The sequence below is a fragment of the Oculina patagonica genome, chromosome 4 (assembly GCF_052425735.1).
Source record: "Oculina patagonica isolate OP01 chromosome 4, crgOcupat, whole genome shotgun sequence".
NCBI classification, from domain to species: Eukaryota; Metazoa; Cnidaria; class Anthozoa; order Scleractinia; family Oculinidae; genus Oculina; species Oculina patagonica.
In genome coordinates, this window is record NC_135761.1 from 23,748,654 (window position 1) to 23,774,753 (window position 26,100).

General features: G+C 37.9%; 2 protein-coding genes across 2 annotated transcripts; one reads left to right on the top strand and one right to left on the bottom strand.

The window, feature by feature from the left end:
* The first annotated feature begins 132 nt into the window (after positions 1-132).
* Positions 133-22,766, top strand: LOC144651640 (tonsoku-like protein). Its single transcript, XM_078511584.1, has 22 exons — positions 133-287; positions 438-533; positions 1,315-1,478; positions 2,271-2,572; positions 2,703-2,874; positions 3,277-3,394; positions 4,236-4,381; positions 4,714-4,869; positions 6,276-6,401; positions 7,552-7,762; positions 8,413-8,495; positions 8,645-8,734; positions 9,915-9,987; positions 10,970-11,133; positions 12,327-13,523; positions 14,317-14,515; positions 14,925-15,086; positions 15,393-15,547; positions 15,989-16,172; positions 20,919-21,091; positions 21,474-21,631; positions 22,415-22,766. The coding sequence occupies exons 1-22, from the start codon at positions 251-253 to the stop codon at positions 22,764-22,766; spliced, it is 4,518 nt and encodes a 1,505-aa protein (XP_078367710.1). The 5' UTR covers positions 133-250.
* Positions 22,767-22,919: 153 nt separating this feature from the next.
* Positions 22,920-26,015, bottom strand: LOC144651959 (proteasome assembly chaperone 4-like). Its single transcript, XM_078512037.1, has 3 exons — positions 25,780-26,015; positions 24,598-24,673; positions 22,920-23,849 (listed from the first exon to the last, which is right to left on the bottom strand). Exons 1-3 carry the CDS (start codon positions 26,005-26,007, stop codon positions 23,731-23,733), a joined length of 423 nt encoding a protein of 140 aa, XP_078368163.1. The 5' UTR covers positions 26,008-26,015; the 3' UTR covers positions 22,920-23,730.
* Positions 26,016-26,100: the final 85 nt, after the last annotated feature.

Here is a 26,100-nt window from a genome sequence, read left to right on the forward strand (position 1 = left end):
TTTCGTCAACAACAATAAATCTCCGGAGGAGCGCAATGAGTTGTGGGAGGTTTTTTTATCGCCCACACAAAGAAAGCCAGCGGTATCAACCAATTCTTAACCAAAACGAGGCAACCGTTTGTAGACTGGGTACCAGACCAAAAACGAGCGAACCCGCCATTTTCGAAGAAGTTGAGTTGGTTGAGTTGGTTTGTGTTCATGTTTTACCTTTTCCCCGAAAAGATGAAATTTGGATGAACGCTGCTGGTTTATGCAAATGGAAGCAAACCTCCAAAGGGAGCTGAAGCGTATGTTTTCATTTTTGTTTGCTTTTAAGGTTATTTTAGGTCAAAATGCCTTCAAACTGGTTTGATTTGAGTTTAGGAATAAGTGTAACCAGTCTTGACACAGTGATCTTAATTTTGAAATCATATTATTCATTGTTTGATTTGATTTAGAACTTAATAAAAGAAAAATTAAAGCTCAGGAAAAAGGAGATCTAGCTGAAGAAGCCAAGTTGTGTAATGCAGTGGGAGAATTACTTTTTCAATATGGTAAGAAAATTAAATTATAGAGGAACCTTGATTATAATAATTTAAGCTTCAGAACCTTTTACATGCCACTGGTTATATTGTTCTTGTTTAGTTGAGGTCTAAACAGTGGTCATCACAGGATAATAACGTTGTTTGTGAGAACTTTTTTATTCTTATACCGTAAAATTCCAGTTATAAGCCCCCCCCCAGTTATAATCCCCCCGCTTATAAGCCCCCCCAGTTATAAGCCCATCTACCTGAAAACAAAAGAATACATCCGATTATAGATTATAAGCCCCCCCCCCCCGGATATAAGCCCCCCTCTACCAGATGACAGTACTGAACATGGCTAAATGTTGCTTTATTATGCGTTTTTAACTTAAAACGTATTTCGATCAACACTCCCGTGGCTCTTTTCGAAACGATTTTTTCATTCCGCTTATAACCCACCCGGACATAAGCTTCTCCGCTTATAAGCCCACCCAAAACCCCTTACGAAGTTGTATAAGCCCAGAGCTTATAACCGGAATTCTACGGTATCTTATTTTAGATGGTGGCTGATAGTTTTTTTTTACTTTATTATTTATCATTTTTTGCAGGGGGTAATCAGGTTGTATTTCAAACAATTAATTGCAGAACAGATGTTAAATACATTTATAATAAGCTTGCATTGCAGAGAAATCCAGCTGTTGTTACTGTTACTGTGATTCAAGCTTATGTTAAATACGTGGGAAGTTCATGTTATAAAATTTTCAAGTACTGGTAAAATTAGAAAAATTGATTATAAACTGTATTACTTCAGGTTATTACGAGAAAGCTGTTAAAGAACACAATAGGGAAGTACAATTATCTGAAGCAGGCCAGGACACCATTGGAACTGCCATTGCTCACAGAAAAGTAGGAGAATGCCTGTGTGCCCTGAAAAAGTACAAGGAAGCACTATTTCACCAAAACTTGCATCTTGAGGTATGTGATAGACTGTGAGCAGATTGTTCTTTTCATGTGGCTTGGGACTCGTGGTTTAATTACCACAGTTTAAAAACTTGTGAAATTTTCTTTGTTTTGCAGCTATTGTTTTCTTGCACCAAATTGTGTTTTGAGGTTCTTTGTTGTCTTGTTCAGTCATTGTTTTATGCAGGGTTTGTATGCTTTCAAGGCCTTGAAAGTACTTGAAATTGGTTTTCGGTCCTTAAAAGTCCTTGATATTTTCATGGAACGTCAAAAGGCTTTAAGGCAATGAGAAGACCGCCAAAATATGCGATTTTTTCAGTTCTTCAGCAAGCACATCAATGGCACAACAGACTGGAAATCGTTGATTTGGGGTAAATTTCATGAAAAAAAGTCCTTGAAATTTCCAAGAAGGGTCCTGGAAAGTTCTTGAAAAGTCCTTGAATTTTTGGCCTGAAAAAGTGCACGAACCCTGTTTATGGCACTGGTGACTAAGTGTAGTAATGCAAAACCATGAGTCACAAAGCGTGAAGCAAAAACAGTGAATTACTTTTGATACTTAAGTGAAAAATGCTCTATCCAACGGAGCGGTAGTACTCCTAACCACTTTAAGCTATAGAAAAGGTGATACCACAGCATTGGGGTCAATTACTTTAAGCCTGAATGTAGATTGATGTTAATTGTATATTTCCACCACCTCCCACATGCATTGTAACTCACTTGGCCGTGTTTAAAATAACTTTCACTTAGGCATTCCATGCAACATTCACAACAAACTCCATCTTATACATGTTTCATTTTTTTTGAAAGCTCGCTCAATCAGCTGGGAACCTTGTTGAGGAACAGAGGGCCTTAGCTACCATTGGTCGCACATGGTTTGTCCACTCCGATGACGCCACCAACAGTGATGAAGTCGAGGAGTGCTTGCTTGAGTCACAGACAGCTTACCTAAAGAGTCTAGCTGTCTGCGACAAATTACGGGAAACTGTTTCAGAGAAGGAATTGTTGGAAATGAGGTCAAGGTTGTATTTGAACCTTGGTCTTACCTATGAAAACCAGAAGGATTCCTCTAGGGCAAAGAGTTTTATGGAAAAGGCCTTGATCATTGCAAAGTAAATGATTTGTTTGTTCATAAAATTATTCCCTGGTTGTTTTCAAGGATCATTTTTACCAGTTGCACTGTAAATTGTAAACACCAGTTGAAAACAGCCGAGTGATTTTCAATCTGGCCTCTTTCCACAGAGAACAAAAGTTAAAGGACACTGAATACCTCTGTTTGTTTTCAATTGGGAGTGTTCGGATGAAATCTGATGAGGATGCACATGCTTTGAGGTGCTTTGAGCAGGCATTACAGGTGGCTAGACATGGAAACAAGAAGTTTGATGAAGCAGATGCTTTAGCTATGTTGGGAAAGGTAAAACCGAAGATTTTCTGTTTTTGGAAGCAAAATAATTATTGTTACATCATATAAATTATTGTAAACACAAGTCAGAATAAGAATCCAGATACTGGTCTATAAAGGATGTCTGGAAACTTACAAAAAGTTTCTTCCTTCCTGCGTGGTTTTGCAATAAACCTTTTGGTAATAAGTTTCTTCTGAATCTAACCCACAACTTGCTTTTACATTAATGCAACAAAGTCGGGTATGTGTTTACAAAAAATCCCACAAGTCATGTCTTAAGCATGTCACATGGGACAATCTAAAATTGTTCTGTCTCAACTAATGTGTGTGGGGTAAATTGAGACAGTTAGGCAATCTTTATTCCACTTTTTGAAAAAAAGCTATAAAGGGCATCTTGATTCCTTTTGTTTTTAGGTTTTCCTTAAACTGGGAGAATTTTCAGCTGGTCGAAGCAATTTAAAGAAAGCATATATTATTAATAAAGCAAAAAGATCAGATGATATGGAGGAACTAAAGTCAAGTTTAGCCACAGGTAACACCAGCATGATAGAGCTCAGTTTTTCATGGTCTGTAATTTTCCATGGCAAATAAAAAGACAAATTTGTAAACTCCCACTTTCCTTTGCACATTCAATTCCTGTCCAGCCCGAAAGACGTCAGTCCGTAAATTGACCTTGAGTATTCTGTACTAAAGACAGTTCAACAGATATGTGTAGTGTATTTGATTGGGAGATACTTGGGAATAAAAATTCAAAACCTTGCAGCAGCTAATCAGAGGCAGACACTATATCAATCGCTGTAGAGCTATATGCAAATCATGTCTCAGTACATGTATTTTAGGGTACATACAGGTCAGTCATGGAAGTTTAGAATTCCCTTTTTCAGTCATGGAAAGTCCTGGGGGCCATGGAAAGTCATGACAAATGATGTTGATTAAACTGTACAAAATAAATTAGGTTTTATTTTGTGACAAAAATGGGAAAAACATGCCCAAAATGAAGATGATTTCCAAGAAAATGGTCAAATTTAGCTCATGGAAAACTTGGAGAAGTCATGGAAAAGGTCAAGGAAAGTTTTGGAATTTCTAAACCTCAAAAGAGTATGAACACTGTATTTGTAGTATTTTGGGAGTTAAATGTCAGAGGAAGAATTCAACATGCAAAGAGAGATTAAGCTAGCAAATTTGTGGTGTAACATTTTCAATTAATGGAATGTGGTCTTCAGTGGCTTGTCAACAGACAAATGTCAGTGGTGATGACAATGTGGCAGAGTAGTTATTTATTCTTATTTATATTTTATTTATTTGTTTCTTATTGAATTTCTCATATAAATGTAATTTAAATTTAAATCTATTCATTTCCTCTTTTCTCTTAGCTATCAAAGGAATAAAATTTCAGAGAAAACATGCAAAACTCTCAGATTATTCTCTGGATGAACAGATTAAAATTTTGGATACCCTTGGTGACCTGTACTGCCAAGCAAAGGCTTACCAAAAAGCTCTTGGCTGCTACAAGAAGGAGGTATTGCTATTCATCACTAGCACTTGTTGTTATTTGTTGTTTCACTTCAATTTGCTGTTGATTGTGAACAGGTTCTTTGAGTACAGTATAAAATGAGGTTTTTCAGCCCAGAGCTTATCTGAGATTGTAATGGAGGGTGGACTTATACCTGGGGAGGGCTTATAAGCGCAAGATATTTGTTGCCTGCTTCTTTTTGAAGTGTAATGTTCTGTGAGGATATATGGAGGAGGGCTAAAGTGGGAGGGCTTACAACTACCATTTTATGTTATTGTGTAACATACATACACACTGATTGAACTCTCACCTTGACCAATGAAATCTTCATTTTGCAGCTCGAACTTGCCAAAGTGGCAAGGAAAACTCACAAGGAGCTGTCACCCATCTATGTGTCTCTAGCAATAACATACTTTGATCTAAAGTGCCCAGCTGATGCTATCAACTGTTACATGGAAGAACTGGAAATAATGGAGGAAAGGAATTACAAAGAGGTAAAGTTGTGTTTTTCACCCTTATGCATAGGGTCTAACACCTTGTCACAGTTTGGACGCCTCCTTGATGGGTAGGCAACGCTGTCAGAAATTACAGTATTTGTATGGGAAATCAGATGGCAAATAATTGTTCCAATAAATGAATTTTGAACAACTTATGAATTGTAAAGTTAGATACTAGGCAAAAGATTTTCTTCCAAATTTGAAGAAAGCAGCTAAGCTAGAAAGCATTCAGCCAAATGTATGGAAAATTTCAAACATAACTGGATGCCTTCTAGAACAGCCACATCCCTCAAATTTGGAGAAAACAATCCTTTTCTTAGTATCTTAACTTTATGATTCATAAACTGCTCGGAATTCAATCTTTGCAAAAATTATTTGCCATCGGATTCCCATACAAACACTGTGAATTCTGACAGCATTGCCTACCCCTCAAGATGGTGTCTAAAAAATTATTACATGTACATGTATGTCTTTCAAAATAGTTCTATGATGCAACCCAAAGTACCCCCCTCCCCCCCCTCCCACACACACACACAGGGGCATTCCATGGAATGGTCCATTTTACAGTTGCCTGCCAAGTGACCTGGCCTTTGTATGGTAGTGAGGCTGGAGGTGACCTTGCATTGATACAAACCTCTCTGCTTTATTATGTAAATGCAAACTAGTTTGCATCAAAACAACATGATTAACACAACAAAAGCAGCGAGGTCTGTATCAAAACAAGGTCACCTCCAGCCTCACTTCCATTCAAAGGCCAGGTCACTGAGAAGACAACTGTAAAATGGTCTATTGCTTGCAGGGTTCGCACGCGCCTTGAAAGTCCTTGAACCTCAAAATAAAAATTCAAGGCCTTGAAAGTCCTTGAAGTTGGTTTTCGGTCCTTGAAAGTCCCTGATTTTTTTATTGAACGTCAAAAGGCTTCACGGCATTGAGAAGACCGCCAAAATAAGCGATTTTTTTTAGTTCTTCGGCAAGCACATCAACTGTTGATTTGGGGTAAAAGAAGTCCTTGAAATTTCCTTGAAGGGTCCTCACTCCTGGAAAGTCCTTGAAAAGTACTTGAATTTTTGGCCTGAAAAAGTGTACGAACCCTGTGCTTGGAGCAAACTAACTAGATCCAACATGTTGCTAGGAAAGTGCTTAGAATATCGACTTTTCTGCATTTGATATACCTGTCCTTCTGGGCAGAGTGAAGCTTGCAAGTACCAAGTGAAAACCGCTCTATTATGTCTACAGTTTCTTTTGAATAGTTCTTTTTTTAAAAAACAACTTCTGATAAAAAAGAGTATAAATCCATTTCTCCACATGAAATTTTGTATGGTGTTTCTGCTATCAGAAGTACCAAAGCGTAAAACTTCCAGAAACCCTTTTAACTTTCAATTGTTCTTCTTCCTTGTTTACAGATGTGTGACACATGGTGTAACATTGCTTATGTACATGAAAAAGCAGGGCATGACTATGAAGAAATCAAAGATGCTTACGTCAAGGCTTTGGCATATGCAGAGCAGTCTGGAAGGTCACAATCTGTGGTAGGATTACGATTTAATTGATTATTAATTTTTAAGTTGTATTCCCAACAAAGTAGACTGAATTATGTGAGTGTGTAGTTTCTTCAGTGTGTATAATTTCCATGTCAACAGACAGATTGATATCTAATTCGTAGTTATCAAAGGTCGTTATCAAATGTGAATGTCAGCAAGCAGCACAACTTGAAAATGAAACTCGGAACTTTTAATAAGATTTGAAGTACTTGGCTGCCCTTGTCCAGCACCTGTTGTGACAGAGAAACATAAGAAAATGGAAACCATCTCAATTTTATAGAGATGAACAAATTTTAGTTGGTGATTAAAAAAAAAAATACTTGCTGGAGCTCAAGCAGGTGCCAGATGTTATTGAAAGTCCTTGAAACTTGACTGTACCTATGTGGCATCTGTGTGTCACAATTTACTAAAACATGATTGACTGACTTGTGCTGGAATTATACAATACAATACTTTAATTTGACACTCACCTTACTGGGCTTTTCAGTGACAATAAATTACAACAATTTTAAAATTATAAAAATTACAATGATAAACATTACAATGATAAAAAATTACAATGATAAAAATTTGGATAAAATGAATTACTCCTGGGAATTAATCTATGTTAAAAACTCCTCCATTAATTTTGATTTTAAATGAAATTTAAAAGATTAAATAGTTTTGAGAGTTTTTAAGTTCGATGTGAGATTATTCCAAATGTTCACTGTTCTATAATGAAATGGTCTTTGACCAGAGGCAGATTTAAAAAGGGGAATATTTAAAAGCTGGCAGTTCCGGGTCGCTCGATTGGTGATTTTGTTGCGGGTGGTGAACTGATCGCTAAGATAGCGAGGCGCGCATCCAGACATACATTTAAAGGCTAACACAGCGTCACGAAGGTAGAAAGGTGTTGGGAGGTGCCAGTTTAAAATAATTTCGCTGTTTATAACATGTATTTTAAAAAATAAATAGTCTAATAGCGATGCTCAAAGTGATGCTCTCCCTATCTTCTTTGTAAGTTATAAAACTTGATTCTTCCTTGATCATCAGTGATGCTATATTTATGATACCTGTAAGTTATAAACCTTCTTAACAGGATTACACACCAATGTTTTTCAAACTGTGTCTTACAAATAATTTTCTTTTTACTAAACAGCTTAGGGTTTGGAAATGCCTGGCAGATACTCAGCGGTTATTTGATCTCACAGACAAATACAAGAAGTCACTTGATAAAGTTGCAGAACTTCAAACTCAGTTTGGTATTGAAGACATTAGTGATGACAGTGATGAAGAGGGAGAAAATAACAATAGTAATGATGAAATAACAGAAGTTTTGTTAGAAAAAGAGTTACTTCTATCAGAATCTGGTAAGTTGTGTTTGTGATATTCAGAATACTGCGTGTCTGTGGTTTGAAGTTGTTTTTGGTTTGAAAGACAGTTTTACTTTCAATTTTCTTTTTTTGTGTGTCACTGACATTGACTTTTTGGATTATCTACAGTTAATATTTTGAGAACTTAACATCGCTCTGAACCACAATGACAATTTTTTTTTAAACTTTGCCCGAAGTTGTATTTTGACATGTTGATCATAACTCAACAATAAAAAATGGAGGTCACCAAGCTCATTTTTGAGTAATAAGCACTGAAAGCTAAAATTAAGGGTGTTTTAAATTTAAAGGTAATAATGTTGCTATGGTAAACACTTATGTCAAGAAAATTGTCACAACTTGTCGACCAATTACCGGTATAGGGCATTTGTTTCATACCATTTCTGTAATAGCAGTTGATAAAGGGTTGTAATAGTGGTACTGAGTTATCAAAGTATAAGGTCTGAAAATTACTGAAAACAGTTATCAGCCACCTAAAATGATCAATCTACATGTAAATAGTGAAATGCAACCTAATTCTGCAATGTCCCAGAATTGCTTCAATATTTCAAGGTGTCACAACAAATCAAAATGCATTTGCCTTGGAAAAAGATGGTCAAACATTTCTTGTTTTTTTGTTTTTGTTTTAGAGGATGAAGATTGTGATGGTGATAATGAAGGGGAAGGGCCTAGATCTAGAAATAATTCCAAACCCCTAAGGACAAGAAGTCAGGTAAATCAATTTTCATTTCAGCAGTAAATGGTTACCAACTGAAATAAACTATATAAAGCATATGAGAGTAAGAAACAAGGTTATATACAGTTTGTTTCCTTCTGGACAATGAAGGAAGGTTACAGATAAATATTCTAGTCTGTTTGCAGAAAAAATATGTAAATGAGAAAGGGGAGACACCACTGCATGAAGCTGCAATTGCTGGAAATTCACAGCGTGTTAAAGAGCTGTTAGAAAAAGTAAGTTAGTCATTCTCTTTTCTCATGATCCCATACAGTCAAAACCGGCGAGTAAGAACCTAATTTTTAAAGATGATTTCCAGTCTGTACTGCGCAATCTCCGCCTGCAATGTTTGTGAGTCTCACAAACAGAAGAATGTTTACTAGCAAAAATAAAAATTCCGGGACAAAACTTACCTTCTTCTTCATTATTAACGCCAGATATCCTTGCAAAACAATAATAACGAGTAAAAGAAGCTCGACGGTATTTCAAACGGACGTTTTAGCTCATCGTGAATTCTTGAATGAAACAATCCGTAATGGCGAACTAAAAAACTTCATGTACGCTATCACCGAAGTGTAACGTTTCAACGAATTCAAAACAAACATGAAAACAAACCCTGAGTCTGCGCATTACGGACTGGAAATCATCTTTAAGAACCTGCTTAACGAAATGCTAAAAGGAGATCAAACTTTTGAATAGGTATCAGATATGTTGCACAGTTAAAAATCTTTCAGTGAACATTATGGGGAAGAGTATTCTTGATATCTAGCTTTTCAAATTCACTAGTAGATAATTGGTGCTTGCGCCATGTCCCATCACATCAGCGCATGTGGTCAAGTTGAAGGTATTTGTTGCAGTTAATTTTTGATCTCAGTTAATTTTCAAATTTTACCTAGTTAGCTTTTTTCTAACTAGTTAATTTTTTATACTAGGTAAATAATAGGGTTAGGGTATGGGTTGGAGTCATATATTTTTAAAAAATAGTGGTTCATCCAACATTTCCTACATGGCAAAGTGGTAAGGTGTTGGACAGCAAATCCAGAGGTCAAGAGTTCAAATCCAGTGCAGGTTAGTAAAAAGAAAAAAAAAATGATAGTACTTAGGGGAGGGGGATAATGTTAATAGCAGATAGTAGGGGGGAGGGGTGTTAGTAAAGATGGGGGGTAATGAGACATCAAGGGAGGGGATGTGTATTGCTTTTTCTACTTATTAACCTAGTATATAAAAAAAACTAGTTAGAAAAAAAACTAACTAGTTAAAAAAAAATTAACTGAGATCAAAAATTAACTGCAACATATTCATCAGCGTCCACCCATGGGCAAATAGTAGATGCTAAATTAAACAATCAGAGTGTGCGCTTTACTTAAGTTGTTCCGTAATATTAATTTGACATACTTCTTTCCTTCATTCTTTTAGGGAGCTGATGTGAATGCAAGAGATTACTGTGGCTGGCTGCCCATTCATGAAGCTTGCAACCATGGCCACTTAGGTTTTGTTCATGCCTTATTTAGCACTTATGAAACTAGCATATTATATAAGGAAGGATTTATCGGGAAAATGATAATCAGAAGAATCTGACACAATTTCTTTGATTTTCTTCATGTACAGTAAAAACCCGCGTATAAGAACCTAACATTTAAGAACCTGTTAGGCTAAAATTTCATTTTTAAGCACCCTTCACATAAGAACCATATTAGGCTAAAATTCTAAAACAGGTTTTTATTTTCGAAAAAGAAAAAAATAATCTTCTCAAAAATATAGAATTAAAAAATTTTCTCAAAAATATATATTTATAACACAGTCTGTACACATTATAGTTACAGCACAGTTACATAAAACTTGTCCTCCTTGAATATAATTATTAACTGAGATGAACAGATGAACCTTATGAAATCACAGAATACTGTTATTGGACATTAAAGACCAGATCATTTAAAAATTCTACTTTATTTCTTGAACAAAAGTTAAGAACCTAATTAAGAACCTAGTTTGCCAATTTTACAGTAAATACCATTTATATAAGAACCTGTTTAGGCTAACTTAAAAAAACTTAGGTTCTTATACGCAGGATTTTACTGTAACCAGGAACACTGTTCAAAAGTCGACGTAAATATACCGGCGGTAGTAGTCGGTATACAAATTATTTTTTCTCCTTTAAGTTGGAATCCAGAAGAAACCTGGATGCTGGATGTTCATCTAACTTATAGCCTGACCTTCCTACACATTTGGCTGAGTTTATTTTTTAATTTTGTCATAACACTGCTCCTACTTGGTCAAACACCAACCACTCCCAAGCAATAACTAAATCCTAATTCTTCTTTAGATTTTTATATTAGAGATTCAAGTTTTTGAGAATTAACTTAAGTCACTGATCATACGAGGAAAAACTTTACTTAAAGCCAAATGTAAAAGCGTTGAGAGGAGATTTTGGTTGTGATTACGTGACTAAAAGACTTGTATCTTTTGTACAGATGTGGCCAAGCTTTTACTTATGGCAGGGTCACATGTCAATGACCAGAGTGGTCAACACTGCTGTGGCATCACACCACTTCATGATGCTGCAGAGAATGGCCATTTGGATTTGGTAAAGCTCTTGCTGTCACATGGGGCATCCATCAATCTGAAGGATGAAAAAGTAAGTGGAAGGAGTGACTGTTAAGGGGGCAGTGTCACTGTCAAACGTGAAAACGTCGGTCAGACTATTTTAAGTTTAAGGCCAATCCCGTCCCATCCGCCCGTAGCCAAACCACCTTTTAACAAATGTCCTGACTTCTACTGTATGTTTTAGCAACGCCAGCTACTATGGATATCCAATTAATACCAGCAACTTCATTGTATTTTCAAGTAGCACTAAATCAAGGTGACTCTGTTTATTTAAGTATGATTCCCACAAAAATCTTGTCACGTAAATTGCTTTACAAGTTGAATTACATTTTAGATTTATATTCTTGGGTAATGCATTCTACATTAAGATGGCAAAGTCAAAATGGCAATATATCAAAAATCAAAACAGGAAACATTTTAGGAATAGTAGGTAAATCATAAAAGTATAAGTTGGGGGTACTGATGAAATTATTTAATCCTTTATTCTGTTCACAAACAGATATGTTGCAATAACCAAAACTGCAGGTAAAATTCACGTCCTAAAAATGATAAAATGTCCAGCATCAGTTCTCCCCTATTTTAAGCTCTTTAGGATAAAGTTCACTAAGCCTGGCACATTTTTTACCCACTATTCTGGAATAAGAATGGTTGGTACAGAATGCTAGGATTAATTCTGATGGCCTGCATTAAAAAACGCCCACATAGTCAAGATAATATGCGCGGTCCTGGCACAAGTAAACATTGCATAATAAATATGGCGACCAATAAAGAGGCTAAAATTGCAGCCATTATCACAGCAATTTTTCCACTTAAAAAAAAAGGAAAAAGTATGGAGACTGTTATGGATTTGCCAAAGGTTCTAGCCGTGCTATTCACAAAGGAGAGGAGACACATCCCTCGAATCATAGGCTGTGTCGTCCGCCATATTGGATTTCATTGGCAACATTCTGTTCATTCTGCCCATGGGAGCAGAATGAACGGAATGGCATACTGTCAATTTCGGAATAGGAATGCAGAATAGAAAAACGGGTGCATTTCACATTCTGGCCATTCTTTTTCCAGAATTAGGGGGAAAAACAAGCCTTAAGGTGAAAATTTGAATAAGCCTTACTCTAGCCTTAACAAAACACCCTTTTAAACCTGGCATTAATTAGGGGCCTTGATTAAGATACATGCAGTTTTATGATACTAAGATGGAATTCTGATTATTCATTTTATCACTAGGGTCGTACAGCTTTGGATGCCACAATCCAAACACTTAAAATTGATAAGGTTGATGATGAGTTATCCACTGGAAGACAGAAGGTAGTTAAATTCCTTCGCAATTACAAAGGGCCTGAGAGTGATGTAGAATTATGGAGAAGAAATGCTGTCTTTGATGAAGATAGTGAAGAAGTTGAAGAGTCTTCTGGACAAAATACATCAAGTGCTTTACAGAGATTTAATGAGAAACTCAAGAAGAAAGAGATGGAGAGACTTCAAAGGATGAATAGGACTGTCTTTGACGACAGTATTCAAGAAGACACTGATGGAATACGTCCATCTAAAATTAGGAAAGGAGTGAACATAAGTGAAGATGACGATTCACAAGAGAATCAGTGTGAAGTCATCTTATCATATCCTTCTAGCTCATCTACAGAGTCACAATGTACTTCTGGTAATAATATTGATTACCAATCAAGAGGGTTACACATAGATGGCAGTGCTGACAGCATGGCCCCTTATGACGGTATTCAAACATTTTCAGATGCCAGTGACTGTGAAGAAAATGATCACAGAGATGAGGATAGCACTTATGCATCAATGGATGAAGAGAACAATGGGGTTGAAATGGTTGATTCTGATGATCAAGATTCCGTTATTGTGTCGACTGCTTTTGTTGATCCTGTCACAGGAATTAAAAGTAGTAGTCATGTGGTTGATCAGGTGCCATCTCTAGTCTCTCAAAAAACTGCAGATTGGCTTGTTGATGATGTAGGGCCACGGACTGCCAAACGTAAACGTCCAGCAAAGCAAACAAAGCTTCCAAGATCGATGCAACAGCCAAAAAGAATTTCTACAACTACAACTAGACCTACACACCGGTTAAGCCTTAGTACATCACAAAAAATGCCTCGTCCAAAGCAATCAACATTAGCTGTGTCCAAAGAAACTAGAACACCTCAGAATTCAATTTCTGTCTCAAATTCTTCTGCTAGTAACGTTTCAACTCCACTACCATCAAGAGCAGATGTTATTTCTACTGTTCCAGGAGCAAACTCTAGATCACATATCCCTACAACAAGTCCAAGGCACATGGTGGCCCCAGGGGGGACTCCACCCATGCGCCTAAGGGTACGGGTGCAGGACAAGGTGTTTCTCATTCCATGTCCTCAAGGCAATGCACAAGAAGCCAAGAATATTGGTTGGCTAGCGGAACAGGTGAGTAACAGAGGAACTATAATGAAGTTTTCCTTATTTCTCGCATTGTTTTGTTATAGAAAATATCCATTCCCCTTCCCAAAATGGTGTTTGGTGTCACCCCCACCCTGTCCCAATCTAGCCTGCAAACATGCTCCCTAGTGGGGTCAGGGTTCTACGGGTCCTGGAAAACCTGTAAAGCCCTGTAAATTTTATTGTGGCACTTTTCTAGGATTGGAAAGTCCAGGAAAAAGACTACCAGTCCTGGAAAGTTCTGGAAATCTGTTGACCTCAAGTATGACTGAATTCTCAGAACTATGTTATAAGAAATGTACAGACAGTAGGGAGAAATAATAATTATTGAGATCTTGGGAGTGAAAGAGTTGAAAAGTCCTGGAAAATTGTTATGAAATTTCCAATGACCCTCCTTGTGGAAAGGGGGGGATAAGAATATTTCCATGAACTGCAAATTTTCATCTAACTCTTTCAAGGTTAAAACATCAAGGGTCAATAAGAAAGCAAAGTCTACCCAACACCTGGTTTAAGGCGTAAATGAGGTTTACACAGGACTCTGTGATCCACCATCTGAATCAACAGATTAAAATTAATATTGTATTTATATGGCAGTCACATTGATGTTCCCAAATAATGATACCACTTGACCCGTTTTGGGGGATGAATTCTTTTGTTCATGTACATGTGGCAGTAATACACCCCACCATGGCTTACTTATCATGTTCTAATTCAATTGGACATAACAGGGGACTGTGTTTTGAGGATTACTTAACATCATTTGTTTTTATTTACGTTGAAGGCTGCCCTCCGGTACTTTTCCTCTTTTGGTCTTCGTCCTGTGTTAGCCTTAAAAACAAGGGAAGGTGCCTTCTTGTCAGCAGAGGATAAAATTTCAGATGTGCTGTCAAGTAATGAAGAAGTCATGGCATCTGTGGAGTCTTGGGACTTACCTGCTTTGTCTGAAAGATATTGTGTTGCATGTACCAACACCAGCACAAGTAAGTGATTACCAATCTGTTACTTTTATGTAAAATTGGCTGTTTGGAGGCCTCTACAGTGGAACTCTAATTTCTTAAACATGTGATTCCTCGGATTCCTTGTATTTGCTCCCCTGAACACTGTAATAATTATTTAACACCCAGTTTTCGAACAGTGTGACTCCTGGAAACTGAAACCAATCCTCGGCACCCATGCCAAGTTTTCTAAAACCATTTCAAGTTAAGCTTCATGTGGCTTTCTTTAAAAATTTCTCACTTTTAAGATCCCCCTCCCACCTTACCCCTTTTTATTGACTTGCCATGGAACGGGTGTGGATATTATCTGAAACAACACATTGTTTGTATTATTTTTGTCTGCAATAAAGTTAGTTGACTTCTATTAATGAGAACACTTATAATTTTTGCCCAGTACCAAGAACAGACATACTGCAGATTCTTGAGGCTGATCCCCAACTATCAAGCTTCAGCTTATCAAACAAAGCACTGCAAGATGTCCACGTTCTGCCACTATACAGAGCTCTTCAGTGTCATGACACCCTAACCAAGCTTATGTTACCTGGTAACAGAATAGGTATGTAATGGTTATAGGTGATTTCCAACCTACAGTCCCCAGGGTCTGCTCTGCCTTTTAAAATATCTGGCAAGAGAGCTGACAAGCTGCCATTTTAAAAACCAACCCATAAAGGACCGTGGAGACAAGGTTGAGATAATATCATAAGTTCTCGAATGTAAGGTAGTTGCACTCCAAAATAGCACCATGATTTCAGGATTGCTAGACTATGAGCAGCCCCTCTTTCATTCTTAGTCTGCCTTAGCATGTCTCACCCTAGATTTCAAGTTGCGATTTGTCTCTCATTTTCTTTTTCAATCCCTTTAGGTGACTCCGGTGTCCAGCATCTGGTATCAGCACTCCCCACTCTCCCCTCCCTTGCAATATTGGACTTGACATCCAATGGAATAACTCACAAAGGGCTGTCCTTTGTGGCCAGTGCTCTCACTTCTAGGGACTCCACAAATTCAGGGACACAGCAGGTATGGAGACGACCCTTCTTCCAACTGTAGTTGTCAATTAATTTCTCCTCATAATATCAATACAAATTCAATCATTCAAGATCCAAGAATAAAGGAACAGGTTGCGTAGGAAAAAACCAACATTAAAAAAAAACAAAAGAGGACTAGTAACTATTATTTGTTAAAGCCAGTTAGGATGGTACAAATTTTGTTCATAACCATTGCTACGACATTTACCCTGTATAAAATGCAATTTGTCCAAAGTTTGTGGTAATTTTCTGGCATAATTTTAGTGTATTCAGAAGTGCATGTGCTGTTGTTCAAGAAAAACCCTAAATAAACTCTCCAGGATTACTTTGAAAACTTGCTATAAACAGTAAGGGATCCCCCAAATGAGAAGAACATTAGCCAGAATACGATTTCTTGTAGTAGTGCTAATCAAAATGTTGTTGTTTTCTACAGAACTGTACTCTGCAGAAGCTGGAAGAATTTAACATCAGTTACAACTGGTTGGGTGACAGTGCTGGTAGTTCATTGGCTGCCATTCTCAAGAGATGTCCCATTCTGAATACCTTAAGAATAGAATCTTGTGGTCTCACTGGTCATGTTGCTGCCCAAGGAAAAGAGTTTTCTGTAGCTTTAAAAGGTAGTTATGATTCATAGTTTATGTTATGAGCTATTGTTTACAAGTGCTGTTTTAGGCTTTGTCCATCAGGCTTGATTGTTGGGGTTAAAGTAGAGTCACTGAATAGCATTTTGCTTGTATTTATACGAGACATATGGACTAATCACTAAGATATTACAAAGTTCTGTGTTATGGCAATCCTGCCTTTCTTTGGGTGTGCAAGACAAATAACTGGTAATTAGCACTTTGTAATACATGTGGAAGGCTTATTCAGTTTTTATTGACGTGTGAATATTAATGAACATTACGATGGCATCTTAATAAAGTTAGACATGCAGTTTTTTGTGAGGAGGTAAAGCTTAAAAAAACAATGTTCCAGGCAAATGTGTCCCAAAATTGGATACGATATTTTGGTGGAGTTTTTTCTGCCTCAACTAACTCGACTGGCCAAACAAAGCCTATATAAAAGGGACATAGGATTACTCGTCTACAGAGAGAATGATAAGAATCTATTACCACCACTCAACTCCGCTACAATCTTCTCCGCTACAATCTTTACTTCACTGCTCTTCTCTATTCTACTCTACTCTTCTCTACTTAATACTACTGTACTCTACACCACTCTGCTCTACTTCACCTCTACTCTACTCTACTCGACTCGACTCTATACAACTGTACTCTACATCACTCTACTCCACCTCGACTCGACTCAACTACTACTCTACTCCACCTCTACTATACTCTACTCGACTCGACTCCACCTCCACTGGACTGGGCTGGACTCGACTCCACTCTACGTTATACTACTGTACTCTACACCACTCTACTCTACTCCACCTCGACTCGACTCGACTCGACACGACTCGTGGGGCCGTAAAAGCGTAAGGTTTAGAAGGAAAACAGGCGTAGGGCGGTAGAAGTGTAGAGTTAAGAATGAAAGCGTTAAGTTTAGAATGAAAACATAGCGCCGTAGAAGTGTACAGTTAAGAATGAAAACGTAGAGCCGTAGAAGTGTAAAGTTTAGAATGAAAACGTAGAGCCGTAGAAGTGTAAAGTTTAGAATGAAAACGTAAAGCCGTAGAAGTGTAAAGTTTAGAATAAAAACGTAGGGCCGTAAAAGCATAAAGTTTAGAATGAAAACGTAGGGCCTTAGAAATGTATAGTTTAGAATTAAAACGTAGGGCCTTAGAAGTGTACAGTGTAGAATTAAAACGTAGGGCCGTAAAAGCGTAAAGTTTAGAATGAAAACGTAGGGCCTTACTTAGAAGTGTACAGTTTAGAATGAAAACGTAGGGCCGTAGAAGTGTACAGTTTAGAATGAAAACGTAGGGCCGTAAAAGCGTAAAGTTTAGAATAAAAACGTAGGGCCTTAGAAGTGTACAGTTTAGAATGAAAACGTAGAACCTTAGAAATGTACAGTTAACAATGAAAACGTAAGGCCGTAGAAATGTACAGTTTAGAATGAAAACGCCGTAGAAATGTACAGTTTAGAATGAAAACTTGGGGCCGTAGAAATGTACAGTTTAGAATGAAAACTTGGGGCCGTAGAAATGTACAGTTTAGAATGAAAACGTAGAGCCATAGAAGCGTACAGTTTAGAATGAAAACTTTGGGCCGTAGAAATGTACAGTTTAGAATGAAAACGTAGGGCCGTAGAAAAGTACAGTTTAGATTGAAAACTTGAGGCCGTAGAAATGTACAGTTTAGAATGAAAACTTGGGGCCGTAGAAATGTACAGTTTAGAATGAAAACGTATGGCCGTAGAAATGTACAGTTTAGATTGAAAACGTAGGGCCTAAGAAGTGTACAGTTAAGAATTAAAACGTAGGGCCGTAAAACGTAAAGTTTAGAATAAAAACATGGGACCGTAGAAATGTACAGTTTAGAATTAAAACGTAGGGCCGTAAAAGCGTAAAGTTTAGAATGAAAACGTAGAACCTTAAAAATGTACAGTTAAGAATGAAAACGTAGAGCCGTAGAAATGTACAGTTAAGAATGAAAACGTAGAGCCGTAGAAATGTAAAGTTTAGAATGAAAAGGGAGAGCCGTAAAAGCGTAAAGTTTAGAATGAAAACGTAGAGCCGTAGAAATGTACAGTTAAGAATGAAAACGTAGGGCCGTGAAAGCGTAAAGTTTAGAATGAAAAGGGAGAGCCGTAAAAGCGTAAAGTTTAGAATGAAAACGTAGGACCCTAGAAGTGTAGAGTTAACTGAGAATTAAAACTTAGGGCTGTAAATCGTAAAGTTTAGAATGAAAACGTAGGGCCGTAGAAATGTACAGTTAAGAATTAAAACGTAAAGCCGTAGAAGTGTAAAGTTTAGAACGAAAACATAGGGCCGTAGAAGTGTACAGTTTAGTCGAGTGGAGTGGAGTGGAGTAGTGTCAAGTGAAGTCGAGTCGAGTCGAGTAGAGCAGAGTCGAGTCGAGTCGAGTCGAGTTGAGTCGAGTACAGTCGAGAAGAGTAGAGTGGAGAAGAGTAGAGTTGAGTCAAGTGAAGTAGAGTCGAGTCGAGTCAAGTAGAGTAGAGTATAGAGTAGAGTCGAGGTGAGGTGATTCAAGTCGAGTCCAGTAGAGTCGAGTTGAGTCGAGTGTAGTTGAGTCGAGTAGCCTACAGTAGAGTAAACTCGAATCAAATATGGGAGAGTCGAGTCGAGTAGAGCAGCGTTCAGAAGAGCGTAGCGTAGAGTAGAGTAGAGTAGCGTAATAGTATAGTAGACTCGAATCAAGTATAGTAGAGTAGAGCAAAGTAGAGTATAGTACAGTAGAGTACAGTTGAGTCGAGTAGAATAGAGACGAGAACAGTCACATAAGCTTATATAAACGTACAGTAGCGTGGCGGAGACGAATAAAGAAGTGTTGGGAGTAGAGACCAGTCCAGTCGAGAATCATTAAGTCAGAGACGACTAGAGTAGAGTAGAACAGAGTGTAATCTAGTAGAGACAAGTCCAGTCAAGTAGCGTACGTAGATGCGGGAGTAGCCTGCGAACAGGCTCCCGAGCGGGGCCTGAGGGAGAGTAACCCCACTCGCTTCGCTCGCGGAAATCCCACTCGGGAGCCGGTTCGCAGGCTACAGGAGTAGAGTACATGATAGTAAAGCAGATTCAAGTGGTGTCCAGATGAGTAGGGTACAACAGTTGGGTATTCACGTATTGCGTCGAGTTGAAAAAAGTTGTGATGGTGTAGTAGAGTTGAGTCAAGTTGAGAAAAGTTGGTAATATGTGGTATATTTGACTTGAGAGATAAGAGTAGAAAGTTTACTTGAGATGATAAGAGTAAAGATGTGATGTTAGCAGTTGCGTAGAGTTGAGAAAACCTATTATCATGTGGTAGGGTTCAATCGAGAGGTTGAAAAGAGTTGTGATGGTGTAATAGACTTTGTGGTTGAGAGTGAATCGAGAATAGGTGAGTACTTACAGATCAACCGGAATGTTACTAAAAGAGGACTAATAACGTACAGAATAACTTAATGTAAAGACAGTCGAGCTAGTCGAGATACAGAAAAAACTCCACCAAAATTTTCTATCCAATTTCGTGCCAGGTATAGTTCCAGGGGGGTTAAAGAAAATTCAAGAAGTGGGGGGGGCACAAACAATTCAGCAAGGCAGTAACCTTGCCCATACCCACAACAAACTCTCAAAAGATGGTTGGTTACATTTAAAAAAAGAACAAATCCAAGGAAAGGAGGACTGCAGCCCTCTCAGCCCCCCACTAAATCCACCCATGTGTTCTAAAGTCCGACAATATTTGTAATCATAGAAATATACTTGTACTTTAAAGGAGAAGTTCACTCCAGAATGGGCATTTATTTTCTTTACGCCAATAAAAAGTTTACACAAAGATATGTTATTTACCAAACTTTCAGCCTCCAACGTTCGCTATAACCCTATGAAATCTTTCCCAAAACTCGACAACTGAACGCCGCCATCTTGGAGCTGGTAATGTATGTGTGACGTCAAAGAGCTCAGCCTGAAGCTTGGCGGGAATATTTTAATAGTAAAAACTCCTTGTTTTTTTGTATTTCTTGGAGCTCTCTTTGAACAAAATGGAGCTGCACAAACAGGCATTTTGACAAATAAAAGCCACTACAAAGAAACAAGGAGTTTCGAGTATTCAAATTTTCCCACCAAACTTCAGGCTGAGCTCTTTGACGTCACACATACATTACCAGCTCCAAGATGGCGGCGCTCAGTTGTTGAGTTTTGGGAAAGATTTTGTAGGGTTGTAGTGCACGTTGGAGGCTGAAATTTTGGTGAATAACATATCTTTGTATAAACTTTTTATTGGCATAAAGAAAATAAATGGCCATTCTGGAGTGAACTTCTCCTTTAAATAATTGAAATGCCGGGACCAAGCAAACCTTGTACAGAAAATTACAATATTTTTCGACCTACATGTCAACTACTTACAGAGATAATAGAGCTGTTTTTGACTGTTGTAAACATTACTTTCATGGCACAAAAAGGTTGTCTTTTCGTGCTGTTTTCTGATCAATCACAACAAACACATTAACAATGCATGAACCAATTGATCAGACATGAAAGTAAAACCATTCAACCGGTGTTGGCCAGGAAAATGTGTGTTAGCCAGGAAAAGATTGCTTTTGCTTCTGATTAGTTAAAAAATCTTGTTTGTTCTGATCAGTTAAAGGACATTGTACAAGTTCTTTAACCAATTCCAAAACTCACTGAATGCAAAACCAAGGCCAATACATGATGGCTTTTGACAGTTGATTAAATACTGATCTAATGTATTCTGTGTTCCCTTCAGGTTCTAGATTATCACACCTGTCTGTGGCTTATAATTTCCTTGGTCCTCAGGGAATAACAAATTTGATCACGGCCCTTCCTTCTGAATCACTGCGTCACCTTAATATCACGTCATCACTAGACGATAAAGGAAGCCAATCTGCTATTCAGAATATGGTGGAATTAATGGACAAGGTATGTCATTTCAAGTAATATTGAACTGTTCTCTCCAAATAAACTTGTTTGAAATTTAGCAAGTAATAAATATTGTTGTACTTAAATGCAAAATTTGAAAACAAATTCGAAAAGAGAACTTAAGGAATGGCTATTTGTGTTATTTCTCTAAGACCATACTTTACATGGATGGGTATTACATGTTAATCAGATAAATAAATAATTCTAAATGTTATTTCTAAATTTCAATTGAATCTAGAAGCTGCTGGCCATAGGAATGTTACGATCATAATATTTCATATATATTTCACCCAAATGTAACACAATTAACCAGCACCTATCTTTTCTTTTACTTTTCTTTTCTTCTCTTTTGATTTTATGATGTTGATGTTGGCATTTTTAGGGTGGCTGTATTCTGTCTGATCTGATTCTTGGGGATTGTAACATTGGTGACAAAGATCTTGATATACTAATGAAGGCCAGGTATATGTTCACTGGACTGCAGCATCTGAATCTGAGTTGTAACAAAATTGGAAATAATGGAGTACCATTGCTTGCAAGGTTAGCCTTACAATCACTAATTTTTTTCAATATCTCCTGTATTTTTCCCGCAAACATTTTGGAGAAACCACAGCAAGTGCTGCAACAAATTAATTGAAATTACCGGTATGTGGGATACAAAGTTCATGCAGCATAGTTTTTTTGAGACAAAACGTTTTTGCAAATAAGGTATCTAAAACCTTACTTGCTCCTTTAGGGCCACCTTGACTGTGCATTCCAAGGAATGGTTTTCACTTGCCACAATGTCGGATTCGTAAGAATGGTTATATACGTCTAGAGAAAATTGAAAATTGGAGTCATAAACAGAGTCATGATCCAGTGAAAACTGGATTGTCACCCCGGCAGATTTGAAAGCACAAGCAGAAGAACAAACTTATCACACAGCAAGTTTTCTGCCAGACCCTCAAATATTTCCTTTTGGTTGTGACTCAACAATCTTGTTTAAACATCAGCGAAGAAAATTCCAGCGATTTCCAGCTGCTGTTGGGGAACATAACCCTGCACTCCTCCCCAAAAAGGAGTAAAGACTAGATGCAAGAGAGCAGCAGAAATCAAGCCTTGGAAATTATTTACCACGGCATCCCAGATGAGTCATGATTAGGATGTTTCAAGTTGTTTTCACTCAGATATATATGCTTTGTTAACAGAAGTTGTGGAGTAAGAAGGGGGGAGTGTCCAAATATTGTGTTCCCTTGATATCTGAAATGACAATGCTTCCAAAATTTTTCTTTTTGCAGCTCTATAACCTTTTTTTTTTTCAAATGCTTTTATCTTGTTTCGTAGGCTCCTGAAAGAAAGCTGCAAACTTTCAAGTCTCACGCTGGCTGGTAATGGCAGCATCAATGCTGTTGGTGTAGCATCTTTGCTAGCGGCAGCTAAGGACAGTAAAACCCTTCAAAAACTCAATTTATCAGCATGTGGAGTGAAGTCGCCTCTTGATGTGACATTCTTTGATGCTTTAAAAAGTGCAGTTTCTCAAAATGACGGAGAAAGCTCTTTTACGGAGTTGGATCTTTCTCACAATCTGATAAGTGGTGTTGACAAAGAGAGACTTGCAGAGGAATGGGATGTGAAATTTGCAGGAGAGAATTTATCTTGTGTGAAGAACAATCTATGTATTTTGACAAAGTTGTAAATACTGCTAGGTATGCTGGCTGTAAATTAATTTGTAAATAAGGTGTACATAGCTTTCAAGTCACAAGTGCTGTACTGTAATAGGAATTATAATTTGACTATTATATTCATTACCATAATGATTCGATTAAGCACCCTCCTTCCAATAAGCACCCCCTTTCGAATAAGCGCCCCACTTCGAATGTGTTTTTGTTAATAGGCGCCCCTATTTCAATAAGCGCCCCCATTCTTATACGCGCCCCTATTCTAAAAAGCGCTTCTATTGTGGCTCACTGCCCCTACTGAAGTCAACGACGTCGAAAAAGATAAACTCATGAACATTCACGGTACCGTACATGCATGCCGTACCGTTCATACATGCAATTCTTGCTTAAGTAACTGAACTTTCAACAATTTGTTACTGTTACAGTTTATGTTATTGTTAGTTATTTTAAAATATATTAAAGTTTTGTTTTGAACATTTGGTTGTTTCGCAAAAAATTAAATAAGCGCCCTGTCCCGAATAAGCGCCCTCCCTTAAGGTGCAAAAATCGAATCGAATCATTATGGTAGCTTAGGAATATTCCTTGTTACATAATAAATTATGGACCTCAGTTTCAGAACCACAAATGTGTCCACATGTTGCCATTACATTGCATGAGTTTGTCAATGTTTAGACATACTACCTAAGTATCTGATAAACTGGCAAACAACCCATGTGGAGAGTTCACTCAATGTCTTGTACTAGAACTCTCCTTGTCAGTTTACTCTGCCATAATATCCTGGCTTCATTTTGATTATCGCTGGCCACTATACTATCAATTTCATATGAAGCCTGAGAGTCACAGAGACCACTGTTTACAATGGTCTCTTTGTCAGGTTGTGTTGTACGTTTACCAAGCATATTGTTCCCAAGCATAACAGCACTCTTCTGACTTATCCACTAGGGCTCGGCCTCTTCATTTCCAAAGATGACAGATAAATATTTAAAACAGCTGTGGCTTGTCTTTCATCTCCTGGTTGATTCTTTGTTCCACCAAGCTTAACAGCATGTTTTCTGTTGGTATATTGTAGCTCACAAAGCACTGTTTGTTGGTCTTCTTGGCTGGCAAGAAAATAATATTCATAGAAATATTACAAGTTATTTCTAACAACCAGTAGAAATATTACAACAAGCTATGAAAATAAAGCAGTGGAGTAACAATGTTGTCTTGACTACAAATGGCATCCACTTTAGCTCAAATTACTGTGTAAGACAACAGTTACCAGTATATATAGCAAGCTCTATGTGAAAACTCATGTCATCGTGCTACCCATATAATCCCTCATTTCTTCTTTTCAATGAAACAGTTAGCCTGTCCTAAGGATAAATCCCATATTTAAAGTTTAAATGTACAAACAGAGGTATTGGTTGCTAAGACACTGTAGTACATTCTAGGTTAAGGGAAACTAGTGCCACACATGTACTCAGGAATAAACACAATATCATAACCTTACAATATGAGGGACAAAGTCTCAGAGACTTCTCCCCAAAAATCAGACCAGTTTGATTCAATGAGGCAAGTTTGAGAGTCAGGGGGATATCTTTCTGGGAATATTTGGGTGGGTTGTGCTGCTGGGACTCCAGCCCTGTATTAGACCACGTTCAGCTGCATCTCGCAACCTATTCTAGACTTGACATAAAAAATCCCTACCCATGCCAAAAGCAGAACCTTAAAAAACCATATCCACAGCACATACCTATAAAGACCATTTTACGGCAGTACCCCTCTAAGCCCTCAGGTAGTAATCAAAACTGGTAATCAGGGTGCAGTACCAGTAATTAAACTTGGTATGACCTAGATTGTTCTTACCCAGCCGTTGTGCAAGTGTTGTTGAGTTTAGATCAGCTTTACTTCCTATGAGGTTCACAACTGATGGCACTGAATCCTGTCAAAACAAAACAGTCATTCCAAGATGTTCTAGTTCTCTCTCTACCTGCCACATGTAGGCTCAAAGGGTTTTGGGAAAGCAACCCTCCAAGTTTATTTTTTCCCTTAGTGGCCGCCACTGACTGCTCAAGTTTGGTTGCCGGTGTAAAATTTTAGTTACTAAATGAAGCTCACGCTTTCAATCCTTCTCAGTTTTAGTCGCCAGGCTGGTGACTTCAGTTCCAATTTAGTAACCAGGTCCAAAATTTTAGTTGCCATGGCAACTAAAATGGTCTTAACTTGGAGAATTGGAAAGGGAAAAACCTCATGAAAACACAAGCAGACCATCTCATCTAATTTGCACATGCATTCACCTCGCACGCTACATTTTCCCACACTCCATTCAAGTCTTCAAGATTGGAGCAAGTTTCTTTGTAGTCACATTGATAGTGGGATCTCATGACCTTCATCAACCTGACAGCCCATATTAATTTTGGCTTACAAGTATTGTCATTACAGGTTACTCCCAGCATTTTGCCTGGGTGCCATCATAGTCCATTGGCATCTGGATGAAGAATGGCCCTGGGAGAGTTACAAGTGTCCATGTTATGGATTCAGATTTAGGGGGGGGGGGACAACAGGAAAGATGGAGACTCAAAAACTTTACTGGGATACACAATAATTGCAAAAGGAAAACAAATCAAAACAAATTTTTGAAAAATGCTCAGACATTTTGCGATGACCTTGAATAATATGTTACACACAAACTGAGTTTATTAGAGTCTTGACCTATCAGTGGCGGATCCAGACCTTTCGGATAGGGGGGGGGGGCTATCAACCAGACCCTGGAAGGGACCCCCTCTCGAAAATAATTTTTCTCGGCCCTACAGGCCTCGGTTTGGCCTAAAAATAAGGTGGGGGCCCAGGCCCCCCGGCCCCTTCCCCTAAATTCGTCACTGTTTATGAAGTAACTACCCCGATTCCCCCACCCCCTGGCCTGCCTTAACCCCTCATGAAAAAAACAATATTAAAATCAGGGTACAATCACTCTTCTCCACATTCACAATGACAGCTTAGATATCCTTTAACGGTTATTTTTAAAAACATTTTCTAAAGGCTACTCACGTATTTTGTGCACATAGCTACAGCAAGTGCATTCATTTCAGGAGAGGATCCAATCCACACATACAAACTGTCCGTCATTTTGAGAATTTGAAAATGAACTTTTTGATCAAGAAGCGTGTCAGAGAATGTATGAACCTTAAATTTACATTCTGCCGGTAAATAACCTTCGGAAACTGCGCCATCGCTGCTAACAGTTGTATCCCCATTCAACTGAAGTTCGTCCGCCATTTTGAAAATCGACGATTTTCGTAAAGGTTCGGATAACTTCGGTAAAATATCGGTTGTCGTCGTCTTGTCGTATTTCAATACCAGTCTTTTGCC